Source organism: Lissotriton vulgaris, chromosome 7 (assembly GCF_964263255.1).
Source record: "Lissotriton vulgaris chromosome 7, aLisVul1.2, whole genome shotgun sequence".
Lineage (NCBI taxonomy): Eukaryota > Metazoa > Chordata > Amphibia > Caudata > Salamandridae > Lissotriton > Lissotriton vulgaris.
Window position 1 is genome coordinate 930,255,962 of NC_141695.1, and position 26,000 is coordinate 930,281,961.

Consider the following 26,000-nt stretch of genomic DNA (forward strand, 5'->3'; position numbering starts at 1 on the left):
AAATTAGATTTTAAAAAACTGATCATGTTAGTATAAAAACAAGCCTTGGCAAAGAAAATTAGTTATCCCCAAGAGAGCTACTGGATTTGTCAATATCCTTTAACCATGGTGTACAGCTGTGCAGCTGTTGAGCGGTACAAAAGGGGGTGGTGATGGACGGAGCATCTGAACCAATCAAACACTCACACCCAGTCAACAGATCTGGGATTAATCCATCACCGTTCTTTAGCCCAATCGCCACCCCAGTTCAGACAAGGCCATATGCAAATCAGTCTGACCCAGTGCCTCATGGGAACAGTGCAGCCCGAACTGCCAAGCCATGCCTTCCCTGGACCGGAAACAAGCTTCCTAGGACCGGTTTCTGGCATTTCAGTCTTCTTCAGCCAGGTTTGCTTGAAACCAGTGGCAAAGTGAGCAAGGGACTCACGTCTGAGCATACCCTGCCAACTTATGGCGAACAAAGCGGTACAAAAGGGGGTGGTGATGGACGGAGCATCTGAACCAATCAAACACTCAAACCCAGTCAACAGATCTGGGGTTAATCCATCAACGTTCTTTAGCCCACTCTGCCACCCCAGTTCAGACATGGCCATATGCAAATCAGTCTGACCCTGTGTCTCATGGGAACAGGTCCAGCCCCAAATGCCAAGCCATGCCTTCCCTGGACCGGAAACAAACTTCCTAGGACCGGTGTCTGGCATTTCAGCCAGGCTTGCTTGAATCCAGTGGCAAAGTGAGCAAGGGACTCATGTCTGAGCATACCCTACCAACTTATGGCGAACAAAGCGGTACAAGAGGGGTGGTGATGGACTGAGCATCTGAACCAATCAAACACTCACACCCAGTCAACAGATCTGGGTTTAATCTATCACCGTTCTTTAGCCCACTCTGCCACCCCAGTTCAGACATGGCCGTATGCAAATCAGTCTGACCCTGTGCCTCATGGGAACAGTCCAGCCTGAACTGCCAAGCCATGCCTTCCCTGCACCGAAAACAAGCTTTCTAGGACCGGTTTCTGGCATTTCAGCTTTCTTCAGCCAGGCTTGCTTGAATACAGTGGCAAAGTGAGCAAGGGACTCACGTCTGAGCATACCCTGCCAACTTATGGCGAACAAAGCGGTTCAAAAGGGGGTGGTGATGGACGGAGCATCTGAACCAATCAAACACTCACACCCAGTCAACAGATCTGGGTTTAATCCATCACCGTTCTTTAGCCCACTCTGCCACCCCAGTTCAGACATGGCCATATGCAAATCAGTCTGACCCTGTACCTCATGGGAACAGTCCAGCCGGAACTGCTAAGCCATGCCTTCCCTGGACCGGAAACAAGCTTCCTAGGACTGATTTCTGGCATTTCAGCCGTCTTCAGCCAGGCTTGCTTGAATCCAGTGGCAAAGTGAGCAAGGGACTCACGTCTGAGCATACCCTGCCAACTTATGGCAAACAAAGCGGTACAAAAGGGGGTGGTGATGGACGGAGCATCTGAACCAATCAAACACTCACACCCAGTCAACAGATCTGGGTTTAATCCATCACCGTTCTTTAGCCCACTCTGCCACCCCAGTTCAGACATGGCCATATGCAAATCAGTCTGACCCTGTACCTCATGGGAACAGTCCAGCCTGAACTGCTAAGCCATGCCTTCCCTGGACCGGAAACAAGCTTCCTAGGACCGGTTTCTGGCATTTAAGCCATCTTCAGCCAGGCTTGCTTGAATCCAGTGGCAAAGTGAGCAAGGGACTCACGTCTGAGTATACCCTGCCAACTTATGGCGAACAAAGCAGTACAAAAGGGGGTAGTGATGGACGGAGCATCTGAACCAATCAAACACTCACACCCAGTCAACAGATATGGGTTTAATCCATCACCGTTCTTTAGCCCACTCTGCCACCCCCATTCAGACATGGCCATATGCAAATCAGTCTGACCTTGTGCCTCATGGGAACATCCAGCCCGAACTGCCAAGCCATGCCTTCCCTGCACCGGAAACAAGCTTCCTAGGATCGGTTTCTGGCACTTCAGCCGACTTCAGCCAGGCCTGCTTGAATCCAGTGGCAAAGTGAGCAAGGGACTCATGTCTGAGCATACCCTGCCAACTTATGGTGAACAAAGCGGTACAAAAGGGGTTGGTGATGGACGGAGCATCTGAACCAATCAAACACTCACACCCAGTCAACAGATCTGGGTTTAATCCATCACCGTTCTTTAGCCCACTCTGCCACCCCAGTTCAGACATGGCCATATGCAAATCAGTCTGACCCTTTGCCTCATGGGAACAGTCCAGCCCGAACAGCTAAGCCATGCCTTCCCTGGACCGGAAACAAGCTTCCTAGGACCGGGTTCTGGCATTTCAGCCGTCTTCAGCCAGGCTTGCTTGATTCCAGTGGCAAAGTGAGCAGGGGACTCACGTCTGAGCATACCCTGCCATCTTATGGCAAACAAAGCGGTACAAAAGGGGGTGGTGATGGACGGAGCATCTGAACCAATCAAACACTCACACCCAGTCAACAGATCTGGTTTTAATCCATCACCGTTCTTTAGCTCACTCTGCCACCCCTGTTCAGACATGGCCTTATGCAAATCAGTCTGACCCTGTGCCTCATGGAAACAGTCCAGGCCGAACTGCTAAGCCATGCCTTCCCTGGACCAGAAACAAACTTCCGAGGACCGGTTTCTGGCATTTCAGACGTCTTCAGCCAGGCTTGCTTGAATCCAGCGGCAAAGTGAGCAAGGGACTCCCTTTTGAGCATACCCTGCCAATTTATGGCGAACAAAGCAGTACAAAAGGGGGTGGTGATGGACGGAGCATCTGAACCAATCAAACACTCACACCCGGTCAACAGATCTGGGTTTAATCCATCACTGTTCTTTAGCCCACTCTGCCACTGCAGTTCAGACATGGCCATATGCAAATCAGTCTGACCCTGTGCCTCATAGGAACAGTCCAGCCCGAACTGCCAAGCCATACCTTCCCTGGACCGGGAACAAGCTTCCTAGGACCGGGTTCTGGCATTTCATCCGTCTTCAGCCAGGCTTGCTTGAATCCAGAGGCAAAGTGAGCAAGGGACTCATAGACATGGCCATATGCAAATCCGTCTGACCCTGTGCCTCATGGGAACAGTCAAGCCCGAACTGCCAAGCCATTTATTTTATTTATTTATTTATTCAAAGTTTTATATAGCGCGAACAAGATCCTTACAGATATCAGAGCGCTTCACATGGACAAGGTAGGGGCAGTAGGAATGAACAGAGATAATGGGAGCAGTGTAATAGTCATTAACATGGTAATAATCATAACATACATAAAACATATGCATATACAATCAAATAAACAAGTAATATAAGATAGCACAAGTCGTTGATCACACTACAGGGGTGTTCAGGTACACCTTGGGTATGTGGATGGCTTATGCCAGTGTTATAGTATATAGAGAACACTGAGTGAGGGCAACGGGAGAGTGGATCAGTAAACCAGCGTGTATCCTATATTAGTCGGTAGACGAGAGTAGCGTAGTAGTGTCCCCATCAAGTAGAAGTATGGTGCCAAGGGACAATGAGAACAGTGGTACAAAGCAATGCAGAGTCACTGATCCAGCACCTGTGAGGTTCAGGAGATCTTGGCCAGAAGGATGCTTTTCACCTCTTTCTTGAAGAGTGTAGTGGAGGAGATAAGCCTTGTTTCAGGGGGGAGCGCATTCCAGATCCTGGGTGCCATTCCTGAAAAGGAGCGCTTGTATGTTTTCTCTTTCCGGAATCTACAAGGTTTCAGGAGTAGATTTTTTCTATTGGATCTCGACCCTCCTGATATAGACAACTTTTGAGCGAGGTAGTTGGGTGCATTGTGGTGCACGGCTGCATGTGTCATAACTGCAATTTTTAGCTGTATTCTGGCTTCAAAAGGCAGCCATTTTAGCGATTTTAAGTCTGAGGATATATGCGAATGCTTTCTTGATCCAGTAATGAGTCTCGCGGCAGCGTTCAGGGAGGCTCTTAAGGGTGCTGTTGTGGATAGCGGTAGTCCGCTGAGGGTCACAATTCCGTAATCTATTCGGGGGATGACTAAAGCTTGTACAGCAGTTTGGAAGTCTTCGGCAGGGAGGAAGGGTTTAATTTTCCTTAGTGTGTTGATTTGCAAATTAGCTGCTTTTGTGGCTTTGCTAACGTGCTGCTGCATGTTGAGCTTGGCGTCGAGAGTGACGCCTAGGGATTTCGCCGAGTCCACGATTGTGGGTTGGACATTGAGTGCTGTTAAGTTATTGAGCCAGGTTTGGGTGATGGAAATTTTCGCCGGGGGTGAGATGAGTAGGAACTCAGTTTTCAGAGCATTTAGTTTGAGGTGATTATCGGCCGGCCAAGATTGAGTGTTAATAAGCGTGGAATTCAGATGTTTGATATCTTCAGGGGATTGTAGTTTTAGGTAAAGTTGTGTGTCGTCGGCGTACATATGGAATTCGACATTGGAAGCTTGGAGCAAGGTGGCGTGCGGTTCCATGACGAGGTTGAACAGTGTGGGGTAGAGGGAGGATCCTTGTGGTACCCCTAGATCTGCAGGCACAGGTGTAGATAGCACATTGTCGATCTTGAACTTCTGAGACCGGTTGTGAAGGAAGGACGAAAACCATTTGAGAACAGTTCCCGATAGACCCATTCTAGTGCTTAGCAGCTCCAGCAAGTTCTCATGTTTGACCGTGTCAAATGCTGACGAGAGGTCAAGAAGGATGAGGAGGCAGGACTCATTGCGATCAAAAATTTGGAGGGCGTCATCAATTATGTGTGTCATAGCTGTTTCCGTACTATGTTTCGCTCGGAAACCTGATTGATGAGGGTTGAGGAGGTCGTATTGGTCAATGTGTTTTGTTAGTTGGAGTTGGACACATTTCTCCAGCAGTTTTGCCAGCCTTCCCTGGACCGGAAACAGGCTTCCTAGGACCGGTTTCTGGCTGTTCAGCCGTCTTCAGCCAGGCTTGCTGGAATCCAGTGGCAAAGTGAGCAAGGGACTCACGTCTGAGCATACCCTGCCAACTTATGGCGAACAAAGCGTTAAAAAAGGGGGTGGTGATGGACGTAGCATCTGCACCAATCATACACTCACACCCAGTCAACAGATCTGGGTTTAATCGATCACCGTTCTTTAGCCCACTCTGCCACCCCAGTTCAGACATGGCCATATGCAAATCAGTCTGACCCTTTGCCTCATGGGAACAGTCCAGCCCGAACTGCCAAGCCATGCCTTCCCTGGACCGGAAACAAGCTTCCTAGGACCGGTTTCTGGCATTTCAGCCGTCTTCATCCAGGCTTGCTTGAATCCAGTGGCAAAGTGAGCAAGGGACTCACGTCTGAGCATACCCTGCCAACTTATGGTGAACAAAGCGGTACAAAAGGGGGTGATGATAGACGGAGCATCTGAACCAATCAAACACTCACACCCAGTCAACAGATATGGGTTTAATCCATCACCGTTCTTTAGCCCACTTTGCCACCCCAGTTCAGACATGGCCATATGAAAATCAGTCTGACCCTGTGCCTCATGGGAACAGTCCAGCCCGAACTGCTAAGCCATGCCTTCCCTGGACCGGAAACAAGCTTCCTACGACTGGTTTCTGGCATTTCAGCCGTCTTCAGCCAGGCTTGCTTGAATCCAGTGGCAACGTGAGCAAGGGGTCCCATGACTGAGCATACCCTGCCAACTTATGGCGAACAAAGCGGTACAAAAGGGGGTGGTGATGGACGGAGCATCTGAACCAATCAAACACTCACACCCGGTCAACAGATCTGGGTTTAATCCATCACCATGCTTTAGCCCACTCTGCCACCCCAGTTCAGACATGGCCATATGCAAATCAGTCTGACCCTGTGCCTCATGGGAACAGTCCAGCCCGAACTGCTAAGCCATGCCTTCCCTGGACCGGAAATAAGCTTCCTAGGACCGGTTTCTGGCCTGTCAGCCTTCTTCAGCCAGGCTTGCTTGAATCCAGTGGCAACGTGAGCAAGGGGTCCCATGACTGAGCATACCCTGCCAACTTATGGCGAACAAAGCGGTACAAAAGGGGGTGGTGATGGACGGAGCACCTGAACCAATCAAACACTCACACCCAGTCAACAGATCTGGGTTTAATCCATCACCGTTCTTTAGCCCACTCTACCACCTCAGTCTGACCCTGTGCCTCATGGGAACAGTCCAGCCCGAACTGCCAAGCCATGCCTTCCCTGGACCGGAAACTGGCTTCCTAGGACCGGTTTCTGGCATTTCAGCCGTCTTCAGCCAGGCTTGCTTGAATCCAGTGGCAAAGTGAGCAAGGGACTCACGTCTGAGCATACCCTGCCAACTTATGGCGAACAAAGCGGTACAAAGGGGGGTGGTGATGGACGGAGCATCTGAACCAATCAAACACTTACACCCAGTCAACAGATCTGGGTTTAATCAATCACTGTTCTTTAGCCCACTCTGCCACCCCAGTTCAGACATGGCCATATGCAAATCAGTCTGACCCTGTGCCTCATGGGAACAGTCCAGCCCGAACTGCCGAACCATGCCTTCCCTGGAACGGAAACAAGCTTCCTAGGACCGGTTTCTGGCTTTTCAGCCGTCTTCCGCCAGGCTTGCTTGAATCCAGCGGCAAAGTGAGCAAGGGACTCACATCTGAGCATACCATGCCAACTTATGGCGAACAAAGCGGTACAAAAGGGGCTGGTGATGGACGGAGCATCTGAACCAATCAAACACTCACACCCAGTCAACAGATCTGGGTTTAATCCATCACCGTTCTCAGTTCCCAGCATTTTATGTTTTCTATACAGACCCTTTAGTGAGAGTCTGAGTGGCTCTGATTGATTCTGTTTCTCCAAACTAACATACCAATGATGGATAAAGCCTCTTAAGAGGACAAACCTCTGCTGGCCTTTCAGACTATTCTAAGTATGGCAAATTTTCGAGGAGGGGTTAAAAAATGTACTTTATTGTATGATGACAAATAATAAAGCACATCTGCCTCTTGCCCCTTAGCACACACATTTTCTTGTATGAATTTGGATCCATGCTCTGTGGTCACTGATGAGCTTGTTGAAAGGTTCCCGCATTTTCTTTTAAATCTATTTTTAATGTAACTACCAATGTGGTGGCCACTCATTTTCAGATATTATTTACAAATCAATATTACATATATTAAAAATCAATTCATGCTTTCTCCCACAGTATTCAATGGAATAAAAGTATAGGTGTTTGAGCTAACTGTCTATTTATGAAGGTTCTTAGATGGATAGCGACCTTCAGAAGAGTCGCATAGACATGGATGAGGAACTACATACTGAGGCAGAACCAGTTCAGGCCAGTCTAGTCAGTTTCCCTGTTGCCACGAATGTGGAGATTCTGAACATACTGGGCTCGATAAAATCAGGCTCACCTAGTGACCTGTGTCCCCCTAGAATTATGCATTTAGGGGCTAACAAAATCATCGGCCATTTAACTCCTCTAATTAATCAGGTGCTTGAATCAGGGAAGTATCCCACTGCCTGGAAGAAAGCGATAATCAGACCCATTCCTAAGAAATCCACTTTGGATCCTTCGGAACTTAAGGACTATCGCCCTATAGCAGGTCTTCCGATGGCAGCTAAAGTGCTTGAGAAAATACTGAATAATACTCTAACAATGTATTTGGATGCTAACAATCTGTTGGACCCGACCCAACACGGTTTTAGAACCCACCATTCCACAGAAACTGCCCTTACCGTAGCAACTGAAGAGATTCAGAAGACTGTCGACTGAGGAGGTAAGGCGATTCTTGTCTTGTTAGATCTGTCGACAGCTTTCGACACGGTAAATCACTCGGTGCTAGTCCAACGGTTACAGGACATTGGTATCTGGGGCTTAGCCTTGTCTCTCCTTGCATCATTTTTGGAAGGAAGAGAACAGAAGCTGGTTTGGGGGGGAATGCAGTCAGAGTGTTTCACTCTCCCTTGTGGCGTCCCGCAGGGTTCAGCGCTCTCGCCAACACTTTTTAATATATACGTTACCCCCCTGGCGAGACTTGTTAGGAAATACGGCTTTGCAATGGTATCCTACGCGGATGATTCCCAGCTAATCATCTCATTGGCCAAACAACCCGAGGATACTGCTGCCAGGTTTCATGGATGCTTTTTGGAGATCCTGACCTGGATGAACTAAGCCTACCTAAAGGTACATACAGACAAGACTATAGTCATGAAATTTGGGCCAGGACAATCCCTTTGGAACTCTGCGTGGTGGCCAACAAGTGCAGGGGAGTGCCCTAAGCCGGTGCCTAAAGTAAGAAACCTGGGGATAATTTTTGATAGTCAGCTCATTTTTTCGGGCAGGTAAATAGTCTTACCTCTTCCTGTTTTTTCCTTATAAAAAAATTGAGAAAGTTTTTCCCTTTCATTGGCCAGGCTCTGCAAAATACAGTGGTAGACGGCCTTCTGCTGTCTAAATTAGACTACTGCAATGCGCTCCTTCTGAGGATTGATAAAGGCCAGAGTAACACATTACAGTCCTTATAAAATGTAGCTGCTAGTTTGCTGCTAAATATTCCCAAAGGCAGCTCTACGTCAAAGGGAATTAGAGCCCTCCATTGGCTCCCCATACAGCAAAGGGCGGAGTTCAAGGCCTTATGCACTGTCCATAAAGTGCTCTATGGTGGAGGGGCCCAGGATATACAGAGACTTTTCAGGCCTTATGTTCCAGCTAGGGCACTAAGATCTAGCAATGCCTGCCTCATGCAAGTAGATACAATCAGGAGAGTTAGATGGGGTGGAAAAACATTCTCCCATTGTGCAGCTAAATTATGGAATAAGCTGCCACCTACTTTTCGACTGCAGCCTAATCATCGAATTTTCAGGAAGATCCTAAAAACTCTGCTGTTCTCACAGGCATAGTTTGACATCTAGGTAATACCCCCACACTTACTCCAGCTCCAAGACGCTGTTTGCATTCGTACGCTTTATAAATGTCTATCCTATCCTATCCGGATTATGTTTCTTTTTTTTGTTGGAAATTGGTACTTCTAAAGAAGAGCGAATTGATATCTTAAAAAACTAAGTTTTCTTGGACTTACGCTTTACTACTTGACTGAAGTATTTACACTGTTTTGTTCACAACGAACTACTGAAGTATTGTTCGATTATTTATTGTATGAACCGTTATTATAAACGATATTCATACTAAGATAGGCTCCTGCCTTTTGCCTTTTATTATATATATATGTAAGATGCAACCACCAGAAAGTTAGGAAGAACTTCAATACTATGAAATATGATAGAGTATTACAGTTGTGGAAAGAAATGTTTAAGTAAGAATGAAAACACAATACAGTTGTTCCGTACTGAGAGATTGCTTTTTTTCCAATTCCAGGGTTTATGGTCTTGTGGTTTGACAGTCCATCAATCCACAGGACTAAAAACCCTGAAACTAGATTATTGGATTATGTTTCCTCATCAGTTTAAAAATTACTTAATGTGCTTTCCGCAGCTGTAAAACTCTTTCAGACCTGATACTGTTGTTCTTCACTTTAACCTAATGATGGTTGAATTCTCTATATGTATGCTTAGAAACTACTGGGAGTGAGAGCCCTACCCATGTTCACCAGAGACACGCTCATACACCAATCATATACAGATAGTTGTGTAATAGATCAAGGCTATACATTAGGAAAGGGGAATGTTTAGGCCCTAACACTCTTATTTCTTTGCCTTTTATTATATATACGATCAAAATAAATATCTTTAAATATGAACATTGTTGTGTTTGAACTTTTTTAAGACTACGGTTCAAAATACATGTCCTTAATCCTTGATTTGTTTACATTGAGAAACTTGAAGCAATTCATTGCTGATTTAATTTTTTGCTGTTTTGCATAACCAGTTTTCATGAATGGAGCAGGTCTGCTTAATCTAAATATGCACAATAAGACGATTTGCTTGCACTCTGTTAAAGTGCAAGTGGGTGTCTTTTCACTTTTACCACTAGAGTTTCTACTCAACTTCAATTTATTATTTTGACTTTCTACCTTCAGGACTTTGTACCTCCAGGGAGTCACACGCCTGGACTTTTTGGCATGGTGTTCTGACATACAGGCAGCAGCTGGTGGTCGAGGGAATTTCTTGCGGGATCAGCAGCTGAGCAGGAATGATATCCCAATCATTGTTGACAGTTGCATTGCCTTCATCACCCAGTATGGTATGTCCTTGAGAAACGACCTGGCATGTTTCATTGGTAGACCGGAAAGTTTCCCAAATTTAATTCTGTATATTTTTTATATGTTCTGTGTGCTTGTTCTTTTGTCTTGTTGATGACTCAATCTGACTTTCCTTTCTTTAACAGATCTTCCTGTCCCTCTAATTGAAGTTTTTATCTGATCTCAGGAGATAAATAATGTTGGGACTGTACCAATAGATTTCTGAGAAATAGTGGATTATTATTCTTTATTTGATAAATCTTCCGTGGTAGCACACTGCTTCACTATATTATTCTGCTGCCAAGTTTGGCATTATGGCACCTTGAAGTTCAAGAATGCAGTTGAAGCCCCAAATGCTTAGGCAGAAAGTAATGGACCTCATGTCTCATTTTCAAACCTATGCATGTCAATCTAGAATGAGAACTGTCTTCGGCTGTTGTAGTAAAGCAAAAGTAGCACGTTCTGCTGATATTTGGTTGAGAGGTGGCATGACCCCAACTTATGACTAATTTCAAAGATGTTTTAACTGGTACTTTGAGAAACTCTGGCTGGCAGTTAAACAGTGGATTTAAAAGGATATTTCTACCAGGAGATTCCTCACCTGTTGAATATTTGCAGGCACTAGACTAGATCTGGAATGTTTCATAGCTCTTCGGTACTGGTAGGGGGTATTGCATCTCGGCGTCAGATGCAACACTTTGGTGTTACTGGAGCTAAAAAGCGTCTACCCCAGAGCATCGACATCAATAACTTTATTCTGCGTCCTTTGATGAGGATCCAGAGCCCTCTCTCTTCGTATTTCAATGTTCCACTGAGAGAAAATCTTAGGGATGTCACCCTCTAAAATGTCAGGTTTCAAGCCTTGTCATAGTTGTGATAGGCAAATGTGGATCACTGAACCGCATGAGGTTTACTTGTTGTGCTTGGGCTCAAAGGATGAATTTAATTTCTGTGATCTAGTTTGTAGTATGAATCCAAAGGCCATCAAGGAGGACAACGCCAAGCTGTTCTGCACCCGCCCCTGAAGCACGATGTACTCGATGCCCTTCATGCCCCAAGTCCAGATAACAGTCTAACTCCTCTTCTTCGTCCAAGTCTTCTAAAGAAAGAAGACAACAAACACAGTCAAATTGAAGAAAAAAAATTCTGTCAAAATCAGCTTTATTCGATTTCATGTTTTGATAATCATGAAAGCATACATAATTTAATACATTAGTCAACATTTCTGATATAGATAAAATCAAAGATGAAAAAACGTGATAAAAACAAAAATATGTACACTATAAAACAAACTATAATGTCAAATATGTATAAAAAAGGAGATAAAGCTTGATAAATACTGACACTACTAATTGTATTCGTACACCAGTTTGTCATACAAAGAGAGGGGTTTCCTTTCTATTATTGCTCCCCTAATAAAAAGGGAAACAGCATTGCAAATATAGTCAGTCTCAAGGCTACATAAAAACATATAGGCTTCCTGCTGCATTATAAAATTCTTTGATAGTAAAACCGGACGTAAATTGTTTTTCCTAATTACACTGTAGAATTCGGAAAAAGAATATCAAGTACACTGAGTATTGTACTGACGGTCAGTCACACATGCATCTAGGCAGTCTATTAGACGATACATCTCTATTATGGATTTGTTACAAGCCAATGTGCAATACCTAATCAGAGCCTGGTAAGGTAGAATCTGTACTGAACATATGTTACCATCACAAGATAACCCTGCAGCCTAGATTTTAGGTGCTCTTCCAAGTATCAACTTACTGCCTTTCTTTAATTCTTTTCTACAGTTGCTCGCTTATGGGTAAAGATGGCTTTTAGTTCTAGCTAACCAAACTGTAATATAGTCTCTAGGTTCCTAATCTTTAGATTCACATTAATTTCCGTAATTAGCCTATGAACATAAACCAACCAAAGGATTTTATTACAATGCTCTAGAGCGAGTCAGTCGTTGATAACTTCTCTTGAGAATTTCGTGCCTGGTTTACTCCATATATTGTATCGACCAGTTATCACACTCAAATCAATTATATTCTCCATAAAGGTTACACTTAATTCTGTATGGGTGATGATGTAGGTATGGTACGTGGTACAGCAAGGAGCCTAGCCATAAAGGAATTTTCCTGAGTTTGCAAAGTGTTGTTACCCCCTCACCACCAGAGAATTGCTCCATAGTTGGCTGCTGGAATTCATTTACTCCTGTAGAGTTGCATCATTTTACAAATACGTTTATTGCCAACTTTATTTGCAAACCTCAACAAGGCTTCGGTGGATCTAGGAAGTCTTGATTTTGCTAATTATAATTGGGGGTTCTAGAAGCCAGAGCTTGATATAAGTACACCCAGATTAGAAAAAATATTAGAAATAATTGATGATTTCTGACAAAGTAGAATTACTTTTTGTTTCTGCCTCTTCCACACATCATAGTCTTGGACAGATTTAGTGTAAGATCTTTGTGCTCCATAAATGCAACAAAACCATTGCTCAGTTTTTGAAGACCTTCTGCAGTTCTAGACATTAACACCGCATTGTCAGCTTGAGCACTGGGGTGGGTCGAGGGCCACGTTTTGGTGCATCAGCATCTAGCTCTTGAAGCTTCTTGTCAGTCCCATTCACATAAAGGGAAAAAAGAGGTGAGAGCTATAACACACTCTTGTCTTATCCCTCTTGGGGGGCCTCATCACCACAATGCAGCACATGTTTGAGAGTTAAGCCCCCTGTACGCCGTCTGCCTCCTGCAGAGCTGTCTTCAGAAGCAGAGTTAATAGAGATCACCCCATATGGGGAGTATCTACCAGTGGACCCGCACCAGTGCCTCATTAGGCTTACCTTGGGTTTTGGATGTCAAGCATTCTTTCTTCCTGCATGCTATTCTAGAACTACTTAGACATGGCACAGTCCCATCTGGCTCCATGGGACCTTTTGGAGTTCCATTCAGTGTACCATTCATGGTACTACCAGGGGTCCTCCCTTAGTGTGGTTTGTCCCCTCAATACCTCTCTGAACACCTCCAGCACCACTTGAAGACTTCCTGGAACCGATTCCTAGGTCAAGTCCTTCACCAGTTGACATTCCTGTGGCACCAATGGTACCTACACAGACAACAGGTACCCTCGCTGCAGCCTCCTATAGAACACCCCATAACTACGACGACAAAACCAATATTTCAGAGGTCCAGGAGGGAAGCCCAGCTCATAACTGAGAAACAAATATACAGGGTAGAGCAGATGGATACTTCTTGATAAGTCTAATTGCAGACTGTGCTTGACCTATTTGGATCAAACTCCGACTCAATTCAGATGTCAGATATCATCCAGCATGATACAGACCTTAGCAACAATGCAACCCACTTTCTGCTACTTCCTTCCTCTGATGCACCCGACTATTTGAACTTGTTGCAGGCGAGTGGGCTCAAAATCTCCCTTGCTGTAGAAACAGACTGTCCCTCAGAACGATGCCCACTTAGATAGGAAAGGAGATGATCTCCTCAAACATTTTTGCCCACAGTCAAAACTGAAGCCAACAACTTAGCAGAGATTTTGAAGCCCACATCTAGGAGCCCTTATTGCCCTTTAAAATAGCCCTTGTGGACCCAGTCTTAGTAGCATGGGAGAAGCCCACCACTCCTAGCAGTGAACTAACTAATCTCAAGACAATACAGGCTAGCACCAGGGCTCAGCTTTTCTGTGGGTCCATCCAACCACAGAAAGATTTTCCAGTAATATCCCCAGATAGTGAAAAAAATAGAGGCACTGTGTATGAAGGTCTTTTTAGCTGCCAGCCTAATCTTGCGCTTTGTGAATGTGACCCGTTTGCTGGGAAGATACCCAAGGGTTGTGCCAAAAATGGTTGTCTCCAACTTTCCTGACCGTATTCGGGTCAATTTGCTGGGGTGGTGATGATGCCTCTAGGCAAGCATTGTGCTTGACACAGCAGATGATTCTGTTGCAAAGGCCATGGGGCTTAGGCTACATGGCTCCACTCAACTGCTTCTCTGGAGATGTGTAGTTTTTGACATACATGTTGTTTGGCAAAGCAAGGCTGTTTGGAGTCAAGGTGAATTCTGTGTTGGCCTTATCTTTGGAGCCTGCAATCCCTGGTGAAGTATAAATCACACTTACATCAGTTTGGGGAATTTTCTAGAGGGTTCAGTTTTTGTGAATGTCATTCCTCATACCCTCCACCCAACAGGGCCAGGTCTAAAGGCAATATAGAAGCAGTGGCAAAGGCATGGGTTTCCAGACCCAGCAATACTGCTGCTCCTTGTCCTTCTCGTCTTCCTCCCCTGTGCTACCCTGAAAGCCTCTTTAGTTTTTCCTTACTGGAGCATTACAACCAGTGGGAGAGTAGCAGCCGTTCTACATGCCTGAGAGGCTGCAAACCCTATTAGTCCCCCCTGTCCTTTCTGTCAGGTGCGCTTTGTTAAGAATTTGAATTTTGCAACTGTAGGTGACAGTCCTGCTGTTGAAGGGAGCTGTGGAATTTGTACCAGAGCAGGACATTGGGCAGTGTAATCTCGCATTTTTCTGATCCCCAATAAGGACAGCGGTCTTCATTGAATCCTAGGCCTCAGGCTCTCACATTTTTATCTCTACAAGGAATGGTTCAAGATGCTGCCCACAGCTCAGGTTCTTTTGTCACTGGTAGTGGGAAATGGAATGGTGTAACTCGACTTGCAAGAAGCATGTAGAAAACGGGACTAATATTTGGGGTGGACAAGTCTCCACCTCAAAGAAAAAGACCACTACCTGCTAGATGTCACACAAAGTAAATAAAATAAATGTGTGCTCAATCCCTGGTTAGAAGATAGAGAGCAGCAGTCAGGCTTAAATCAAAAGCATTGTGTAAAGTATTCAAACTGTTTCTACACAGTAGTAAAAGTCACACAAAACACAATAAAACTCCACATTCAATTTAAAAATATGAAGAGAAAAAATGTTGTGGGTATGTAGTGGAGAAGTGTGGCTCACTGGTTAGAAGCGGCAGACCCTGAAGCAGAGGTCAGGCCCGGGACCAGGGTTCAATTCCCGACGTGGCAGAATCTTGGGCTCAGTGTCCGCGGACTCGAAAATTCTCGCCTCAGTGCCTACTCTAATCATGGGTCCCACTCTGCAACTCTTGGCAATAGCTTGCTTAATCTCCACAACGGCCCCAACAGTGCTGGGATGCCTGGCTTCACCTTGGGGTGCCCAGGAGTGGGCACTTCACAGGGAAAGCCAGGATGGGTTCCACAGCGGTATGCATACAAGCGCTTTGAGACCCACCTGGGAGTGATATGTGCGCTATACAAAAAATAAAATAAAAAAATAAGACCAATTTGTCAAAAAATACAGTAAGGAGAACAGTAGATATGAATTTTTAAAGATCTAAGTGAAAATAGTTCCATAAAACACCAATGAGAGTCTATGGAAGTGGTAAACTAAGGCCTAGCCATGATTTGAGGCCGAATGTGATGAAGCCCGGGTTGGATGCAACAACTGGATTGGTACCGGTGAAAGTCTGGAAGTCAAAAAAATTCAAACAGCCCAACGCAATAAGGGACCATGTCACTTTTCTGAAGAAAAATATTACAATTTCTCCAAAGTATTAACGGAAAAAGGGGGTTTGTTATTTTTTTAGATGAAAACTCCTTCTTGAGCGAGCCACCTCTAAAAACTTAGCAGCCTCCGTGGAACTGAAGGCCAGATTCTTGAAGCTGGTTAGTCCAGCTGAAAATCGGAGGTTTCTCGCTTAGAATGTTTTGTTTAGTCCCAATACATAGTGGGATTTTGTTGTTTTATGGAGGTGCTTGGTGCATTGACTGGAACAATGCTGGAATCCAGTCCATGGGCGTGGAACCGCCGGTCAGATACTTTTTCCGGCAGATCCTAACAACCACAGAAGTACAATTCTGAGGGCTCCAGGACCTATGGGGATGGCAGTAAAAGATTCTACGGGTATCAGGCAAAAGTCAACAGCAAAGTCTAGTCCAGACCCAATTGCCACTATACAGCTGGGTATTTCCAGGAAAAGGCCTCTTGCTACTTACTGTGTCCCTTTAGCCACACAGGAAGTCAGCAAAGAGACCCTTGAAATTCACTTGTTTGCTCTGAGTAGAAGAAGGAGCAAATCCTGTCCTTTGGGACTCCTCTGAGGGTACATGCAGCAAATCAAGTCCTGTTCAGAACCACTGCAGGTCTAGTAAATGCTCTAAGCATGTGCTTTGGCATGCTACATTTATGCACTGCACCAGCTAGTGGGTGTAGGTGGCTTCTGGTCACCCCCTAACCAATGGGGATTTTCAAACGGGTTCAGTTTTCGGTAACGCTAGCCCTCACACCCTTCCCCCAACAGAACTAGCTCTAAAGGCAATAAAGAAGCTGAGGCAACGGCAGGGGTTGTCCGACTCAGTAACACTGCTCCTCCTCGTCTTCCTCCCCTGTGCTACCCTGAAAGCCTCTTTAAATTTTTGGACCAGTTGTCTTTCTTAGTGTAGAAAAGGGTATGCCCCAACCGTCCAGTGGTGCCAACACACTTTAGTCCCCCGATTCCTTCTATAAGGCGTGCCTTCTAAGTAATTCAAATTTTGCTGTAGCAGTTGACAGTTCTGCTGCTGAAGGGAGTTGTGTAATTGGCACCAGAGCAAAACTTTAGGTGGTGGATTGTCTCAGTACTACCAGGATGTGTGTAGGAAAGTGGATTCATATGCGAGGTGGACAAGTGCTAGATGTCACGCAAATAAATGAAATAAAATAAATCCGTGCTCAGTCCCTGGTAATGAGACACAAAGCAGTCAGGCTTAAATCAAAAGCATTGTGTAAAGTATTTACACAGTGCATACATAGCAGAAATAGTCACCAAAACACTCAACAATCAATTTTAAAATAAAGAAAATATTTTATGAGAAAATAAGTTCAAAATGACAAAAAGCAATAAGGAGAACTAGAGATATGAATTTGAAATAATGTAGGTGAAAATATTTCCAAGAAGCACAAATGACCAATGATAGTATATGGAAGCTACAGACCAAGCTTAAGCATTATTTGCGACCGACTGGAATGAAGCAGTGTTCAAATACAAGTCGATTGGTCCCAGTGAAATTCTAGAAGTCAAAAAGTTTGATAAACGCAGAAAGAGACAGTTTCACTTTTCTGAAGAAAACTTTTTAATTTCTTTTAAACGGCTACAAAAAAGGGAGTTTGGTAATTTTTTAGATGAAAAATTATCCCTGAGCTGGCGTCCTCTAAAACTGTAGCCACTGCTGTCTAACCGAAGTCCAGATTATTGAAGCTGGCAGGTCCTGCTAGAGCTCTGGAACTTTTGAGATTATGCTACAACAAGCAAATCAAGAATTTGAATATATGCAAATCACACTCTCTCTTTCATCCTTCTGGGATCTCTATATTGAGTGCCATTAAATTGGTTAATACCTGTCACCTTGTATTGCTTAAATCGGGCAGAAAAGCAGTATGAAGCACTGGACAACATTACATTATTATTACTATGAGTAAGTTGTATGGAAAATGAGATATTTATATAAGTGGATTAAGACTGTTATCTTTCCTCAATTATTGTTTTATCTGGCTGGAGATTCATGTCATAATGATGTAGTTACATCACTTAGTCAATGTAGTATGTTCATAAGCTAGAATTTATTATGGTGAATTGAGCTCATTATGACGATGGTCAACAGAACACTGACTCTCTGCCCTTGTACCCTCCTTAGGTCTCCGGCATGAGGGCATCTACCGTAAGAATGGGGCAAAGTCCCGGATTAAATTGCTCATGGATGAGTTTCGTCGAGATGCCCGTAATGTCAAGTTGCGCATCAGCGACAACTTCATTGAAGACGTCACTGATGTGCTGAAGCGTTTTTTCCGTGAGCTGGAGGATCCCATCTTTACAACCGAGTTGCACCCAAAATGGAAGGAGGCCGCAGGTACTATTTTTGCATTTGTTTCCCTTTATCACTGCTATTTCCGTTCGATCTTAAGCTATTGCCTTTGTTTCCACTGGTCTTTCAAGGCTTTTATTTCTCTCTGCTTACTTTGTGCCCCATTTTCTTTTCGGTTTCTGGAAGTCATGGTCCGCTCTGCTCGATAGTAAAACAATTACAAAATAAATATCAAATAATTTGCATTAATTACCAACTATATAATAATTAATTAAAAAACAAATTACTTCACACCCTTTACTCCTATAAACACTACAACACACACCTAAAATTAATTACACAACTACCATAATTAATTACCATTAAATTAACCAATTACTAATTCATAAATTAAAAATAAATTACTTCCCACACTTTACACCTATAAACACCACAACACACTCCTGAAATACCATAATTAATTACCAATTAATTAATTAAAATTAAGAACCAATTATTAAATAATAATACATTACTTTACACATTTAAAACTATAACATCTCAACTAAACAAATATTAATAATGAAAAAATACTCAAAAAATGTAATATAATGAAATTACGTCCCACCCTATTCCCCTACAAACCACAACCCGCTACAGAACTAAAAACGCAAAATTCTAATGAAAAAAAAACACTAAAAATGTAACACATAAATTAAAAATAAAACATAATTCTTATGAAGAAAACATACATCACATACATATAAAATATATACTAAACTACATAACATTAATAAAAAATGATATTTTTAACAACTATATTTTTGCAAAAGATATTAAACACTTTGATATTTTTAAAATCAATACTACTTACCTTAAATATTCTTGCTGTCGATATTTCTGACCCGCAATATTAATGATTCGATATTTGTGCAACTCAATGTTTTTTACTCGATATTCTGTCTCTGCACTGGGAAAGGCAGAGCTCCGAGGCAGACTCGCCAAACTCGGAGATGGCCACCACAGGATCAATAGAGATTATGATGATTGCTTAATCTCAATGAAAAAGTGCAGCCCTAGGCTGGGAGGAGGTGTCGGGGGGGGGGACAAAACTGTTTGTAGAGGTAAGACAGGGGAGGGAATTTAATTCTTAAGAATTCTTCCAGAACTTTGTCCCTTTGTGGAGAGAAGACTGCGTGGGGACCACAGACCCCTCTTATGATGCAACAGGGTCCGGGAGAGCAGAGGGAAGCAAAGAGCTCATCTCCTTGAGGTGGTGGAAGGGAGCTAGAGCCCAGTGACTAAGAGTGCAAAGGGACAACGTTAGAGTCACTCTAATCTTTTCTGCACTGGCAATGGGATCCCACATTGACCCCTCTCAGCGGAGTTGGGGAACCCAACCTATACTCTCCCACGGCATCCATGAGTCATGGCTGCCAACAACCCTGTTATCCAGAGCCACCTCTATCAAGTATATGTTGCATCCTTAAAGACACTACAAAGTTAGCAACAAAAGATCTTCAAGCCCTCCCGGTATTCAAAGTTATTGAATGGAGCACTGTTCATCTCTATGCACTGAATACAAAAGAAGACGTACAGGAAATTCTGACTGAGTTTAGGAAGTTGGCTATAACACTGTGATGAGAGTTCAACATAACGCTGTCTGAAAGATCATTCACTCTAGAAAGCAGAAATTAGGCTGCGAATATACACAACAGAAATGTAATTTAATTGTTAAGTTGGGAGACACTGAAAATCATTTCCATCACTACAATATAAGGCACAGAGGAATCAACAAGTACATAGTAAGGGAACCTGAAAGCCTATGTTTAAAGATTTTCATTCTCCCACTACAAGAAAGAACAGAACGGGCTGGCTCTTCTGGAAATGATGAATGACCTACTGAATGTGAATTAGATAAGTTGATATTTAACAATGACTAAGCCACTCACTTATATAAACATGACTGCTGAACTGCAACGAGATACACCTGGAGCTGACTAAGGCACAAAAACAATGGACAGGTTTGGTAGATCTGTGGCTCAGAGTAAATTTTATTCAAGGATGTAATTAATTGTATATATTATATGTAAATGTCTTCTCTCCCAATATTACAGACTGCTATATTGTGAAATAAACCTGTTAACATGTGTTCAGAAAATTAAAAACAAAGTTGTAACAAAAAAGGTCGAAGACCTTGGTCTGATGGTGGGCAACAGCTTGGTGGAGGACATGAAAGATCTGCTGTGTACAGGTCTTTTTTTAACACATGTAGAATACTGAAAACCTAACAGGAATTTCGACCCTTGGGAGGTTAACATTGTCTGCTGTCCTTCAACTCTCTGGGTGAACTCATGACAAATATGGTTGGGCCATGTTTCTGAATCAGAATTTTGTATCTGTCTTGCAGCAATTCCTGTGAAACCTAAACGGCTGGATAGATACATGGAACTGATCAACCATCTCCCCAGGGTCAACAGAGCAACCCTGGCTGCCCTGATTGGGCACCTGTACAGGTCAGTCATTAAGTCTTCTGCTCAGTACAATTTTACTTCCTGAAAATTCAATCCCAGAGTCTCTTTCCACAGAGGGTTTTCAGCATCAAGTGCATGTGTAGGTATTACAATAACATGAAGATATCCAAACACAAGCCAGAGAGAAAAATTGCTTATATTCGTAGGTCTAGACATCAACCTTATAATGCCTATTTTACTCACTTCTTGAAGCAGAGACATAGCACTGGATTCCACAGTTGTTTGACCAGTTAGGCATACTCCAGCCCTGTATGTTTTATTTTTTTATTGTTTATCTTGATCATTGAAAGAATTGCTTTCCATTTAAGGCAAAGTCTGTATAGTTTGTGTTTTTCTAATTTCTTATTATAGGCTTTCGCTCTTCCATTCACAACAGTGTGCATCACTGTTATACATTTGAAAATGCCTCTACCATGCTCCAACAGCAAATAACAAAAATAGCATAATTCAAAAGTACATATTTTGGTTTGCTTTATGTCATATGAATGTTCTCGGACATTTTGTAGTAGTTAAAAGAGTTGGTGAAAAAGTTACAAATTATCCTGTCTGCCTAAAAGAAGTGATGCCAAAAGCAAATTTAGCCATGTCTCCGTATTGAGTTAAAAAAGGGCTATCCAAGTATCCTGTAGCAAGGACGATGTCTGCTGCACTGGGCACATGAATTCATTTGGGACTCTAACTGATCACACAATCAGTGCAAGTGGACTGTGTACTGACATGGAAATGGCACCCACAACAATGTCTACCTATTTACCACATTTCAGTGGCTGTCATTTCAAAACTGGCTGATCAGCATAATTGTTTTTTAGTTAGCAAGGGAACCCACTATTCCTACAAACCCAACCACTGGGATTGAAACAAGGATTTAAGGCCATGACCGAAGCACATCGTTAAGTTTGAATAACACCAAAACAATAAAGGCTTAAGGGAGACCAGTGGTATACAATCTGAAGGCCTGAGGTAAAGTAGAAACACCTCTTGGGGTAGAGACTTCACTGGACCCAGAGATGGTACCAGAAGAGTTGAGGATTATTCAGACTCACCATACTCCCTATACCCTGGGATTCGTACTATTTTATCAAAATATGGTGTGTATATATATATATTATATATATGTGTGTATATATATATATATATATATATATATATATACACATATATATATACAGTTTCACCAAGCACAAAAGAATTGTGCCAATGCACTCCATCCAAGCGAAATTACCACTTCAATAAACATCTTGCAGTTCAAGGTTCATTTATTTAATTAATTTCCAGCATGATGAATCGTAGAAATGGAAAAACAACCCAACGCGTTTAAGCCGTTCACTCGCCTTGCTCACGGGTGGTTTGTGCATGGAGTTTGAAACAATAAATAAAGTTTTACAAACACAAATCTCGTGAAGTTCCCAGTGTAAACGTCAACATAGGACTAAAATAAAACACCCCTTCTTGGCGGCCATATTTGACTGGGGTGTGCGCTGCGAGCCTGATATATATTAACTGTTCCATATACATTGTGCCTCTGAAGTTATAATTTCCAAAATAGAGATTAGCATTTCATCACTTAGGAGCAGTAATGCCAACAATTACATGCTTAACGTAACACGGCAGCATGACAGATCGATCAGTTTACTCATAGCCGATCCGAGTCTAAACATAACAATTCACCAATACTGTGCATGGTCACACCAGCCTCATACATAATGTGTACTATATTGTCAAAAATTCTATATTTGTGTGTACGTTTAGTACATAAAAAATTTTCAACATAATACCCCAGTGGGCCGCTAATATTCAATCCAGGGCTTTCTTAAGAAGTTCGAAATTATGAATCCCCAGTGGGCATATGTTACTTGTGGCACAGAAAGAAATCGAAATCATTTTATAACTTCATCCCCAGTGGGTAGACATTTTCATAAGCGCTGCTCCTCCATAAGTACCTAAGCAAAGAAAGGAAATAGAGCCAATCAGACTCTTAGCCAGCATACACTTATCAAGGCCTAAGGATGTTTGAACACCCACAGTGCATCATAATACCAAACACAACAAAGATAATACAAAATGTAAAGTTAAAAGGTTAAAAACATTTGGAGTTCATTACAGGAGACTCATTAAGTGTATTTACCCAAAATCAGTAATTGGTCCTACATGCACAGATAGTGCAGTTTATAACCCATAGCAGATTACTCCCCCAAGTGCCAAATCAATTCTTCTTCAGAATTGAGACCTCTCGTAATACGGATGTAATGTTGGGAGCACAATGTTCCCTGCTAAAAAGCGTATTCTTGAACATGTGCGGGCAATTCAGAATAAAGATCAACTTTCACCTGTTGCTCGCCATTTTGAAGAAATGCACAACAGTAACCGCAACCTTTTAAAAATGTTTGTAATTGACAAAATTTCTCCAATGAAAAAAGGTGGAGACAAAATTAGGAAGTTGCGGCAACTTGAAAGTAGATATATCTTAGATCTTGACACCCGTATTCCGAGAGGTCTTAAGGGGAGAGAGCCCTCCACTCTCCTGGGCCTGCAACAATGCACATCCTGGGCAAGGTGCTAGGTCTCCTCCCCCAGGATGGGCAGGGGAAGCTTCAAAGGCAAGCCGCATTCGTGAGCTTCTCCAGGCCCCCTGCTGTACTCAGCAACTGGCCCCCACTTTTTCTGACCCCCACTCTGGCGGGAAGACTGGCGGGAAGACTGGCGGGAAGACTTGCGGGAAACCCTACATGAGGAAAGGGGGTGTGCCAGCCTGTGACAACTCCACCCCTCAGTTGGGAGAGGCGAGGTGAAGAGATAGGCTCCAGCCCCCTTAAAACAGGAGATGAGCAGGATAGGGGGTGTTCTCACCCCAGGGCATGGACCTTACCCTACCTGTAACGCCCCTAATTTTAGCATTTAGGGGCACCCTAAACCTTCCATCCTCATATCTCGATTTGAACACAAGAAAGAAGATCAAGAAGAAGAAGACCTGCCGTGCAGCTGCTAACAAGAGGACGACACCAACTGACTTGGCCCCAGCACTACAGGCCTGTTGATCCTTGAACCTGCTCCTGCTAAATTCTGGCGTCTCATGCGGACAGCAACCTTGACAACCCCGGAGGACCGTCCTGCCTTGAACATCTTAAAGACTGGGACTCCCATGAGCAGTGGTTCTGCTCAAACAGCAATACCCCTGGTGCCAGGCAGGAACCGCGAATCCAGCACACTCTGCACCCGCCAAGCCCAGCCTGTGTCTGAGTGGAACAAAATCCCTGAGGACGTCCCCCGTTGATTGTGACCTGGAATCCAGTGCCCAAGGACCCTCCTCGACGACCCAGACGACGCCTGCAGTCTCACAGCAAGGGACCCCTCCAACCGCGATCTTCAGAGTGTAAGATTTCCTGACGTCAAAAGACACCCCTGCACCCGGAGCCCCTGTGCCCACCTCCTGGGTGCCTACCTATCCTCCAAGATCCCAACTTACCCCTCAAAGTGTTGGTCGCTCCAGAAGAATCTCCGTCCCCGAGCCTGTAGCCTCTTTTCACCTTCCAAGTTTTCCATTGAATAACATTGAGCGCCCGATGGCTCAAAAGCACCCTGCACCCAGCCACCCGAGTGCCCCAGGCAGTGCAACCTTGGCCCTAACCTACTTCCCCATTTGCCCTGAGCAAATTACCAGGAGCCCAGCTCCCACAGCTGCGTGACCTGCTTGCCAGCAGCCACCAACCGAAGGCCCCCTGCCTCTTGTTGGATAACATTGCGTCTAACTACCTCTGCACCCAGCTTCCCCTGTACCGCTGAGGGTATACCAACTGTACCTACCTGACCTTGGGAGACCCCTGAGTCTATGACCAGAACCTTAACTCTGCCAGTCGCGTACTTAACCAAAAGCCGATAACTTATTTTTCTTCCATAGGGTAACATTGACTGGTTTCACTTAGAAATTCTTCAAATTGTGGAGCTTTGAAACTTTAAAATATTAATCTAAAATCAGCTGAACAACGAATTCCGATTTACTCACCTGTTATCAGGAGAGAACCCAGTGCTGCATCTTTTAGCCCAGCACTGACATTGAAAATTCATTTTAACCGTACTTACCAGTAATTTGAATTTCCTTCCATAGGAATCAAGTGTCGATTTTCACAAACTACAAATATTCCTTAAAAATCGCCTGAATGACTTAAACGCATTCTATCAATTGTTTACAGGAGACACACCAGTGCTGGATCTAGGATCCAACACTGAGTAAGAAAAAGTAACAATAACATGCCTTACCTGCTAAGTAAATTTCCTCCCATAGCATAACATTGGTGATTCTATGTGAAAAAGTTTTGAAGTGTCAACTTTTAAAATGCAATAATATTCCTTAAAAATCACTACTGTAACCAAAACGCTTTTACTTAACTGTTTACATGAAATGTCCCAGGACTGAATCTAGGATCCAGTCCTGTGGTTAGAAAAGTAATCTGCAAAGTAACTAATTGCATTTGACTAGAAATTCCCATTGAACTCAATGTTGCATTGTGTTTGAAATTATGTTGCCTATTGTAACAACTGTAACTATTGTAATCAAAAAGTCTATTGCCTATTTGAAAAGTATATTTAAATAAAGTGCCTCATTCTGAGAAAGTATATTTTGATACCTTGTTGGTTCTAAAATAAAACTACTATATATTTTGATACAAAACAATTGGCCTAGAGTTCAGTTCTTGAGTGTGTGAGACCATTTGCTGACTGAGTGTGTACAACAAATGCTTTACACTGTCCTCTCATACTGTCTTACTGCTTGACCAAGCAACCTCTTTAGAGAGTAAGGTTATATCTAACATTAGCCTCAGCCACACCTCTGGGGACTGTGGACTCTGTACACACTGTACCTTACTTTGGTCCAGTATATACAGAGCCACTTTCTTACATTGAGTGACAAGCTTGCCCATTGGGTTAGACAGGTGGAATATTCTTTCTTCAACAGCATGCGTCTTTAGGGTGCGTAAAGGGTTCATTTGTAGCTGAATGCTAGTTTTATCTTTTATGCATGACACCATCTCACTCCAGAATCTTGGATGTAGTCACATGAATGCAACATGTGGATATAAGAACTCCTCACCCCACAACCCAGCCAGCCCGTTTCTGAACTGCCAAACATACGTTTTAAATGTACCAGTGTTAAACAATAACATAAGGTAATGTTCTACTCAATTGCTTTGTTCTGAGTGTATCTCTAATTAAAGAGAGGGACCCTGAATACCAAAGGGGTAGGGTTCCAAAAGACAGTATGTCACAAAATAACGTCCCCTTTGGACCAATTCTAAGCAGACAGAAAACCTTGAATATATATATCACACACTACTCAATTCAAATTTTCATACTAGGCAGCAAACATGATGATGTGAGAATAGTCAGAAAATTATAAAAAGTATACAATTTATTATGCCATTA

General features: G+C 43.4%; 1 protein-coding gene across 3 annotated transcripts in view; it reads left to right on the forward strand.

Moving 5' to 3' along the window:
• The window catches only part of ARAP3 (ArfGAP with RhoGAP domain, ankyrin repeat and PH domain 3), a 541,910-nt gene that overhangs the window by 401,357 nt on the left and 114,553 nt on the right, over window positions 1-26,000 (forward strand). For all 3 annotated transcript variants that reach the window (XM_086931355.1, XM_086931357.1, XM_086931356.1), the window contains exons 20-22: window positions 10,026-10,189; window positions 17,902-18,114; window positions 20,459-20,564. In XM_086931355.1, coding sequence (XP_086787481.1) covers window positions 10,026-10,189; window positions 17,902-18,114; window positions 20,459-20,564 — 483 coding nt within the window. The remainder of the gene's footprint in view (window positions 1-10,025; window positions 10,190-17,901; window positions 18,115-20,458; window positions 20,565-26,000) is intronic.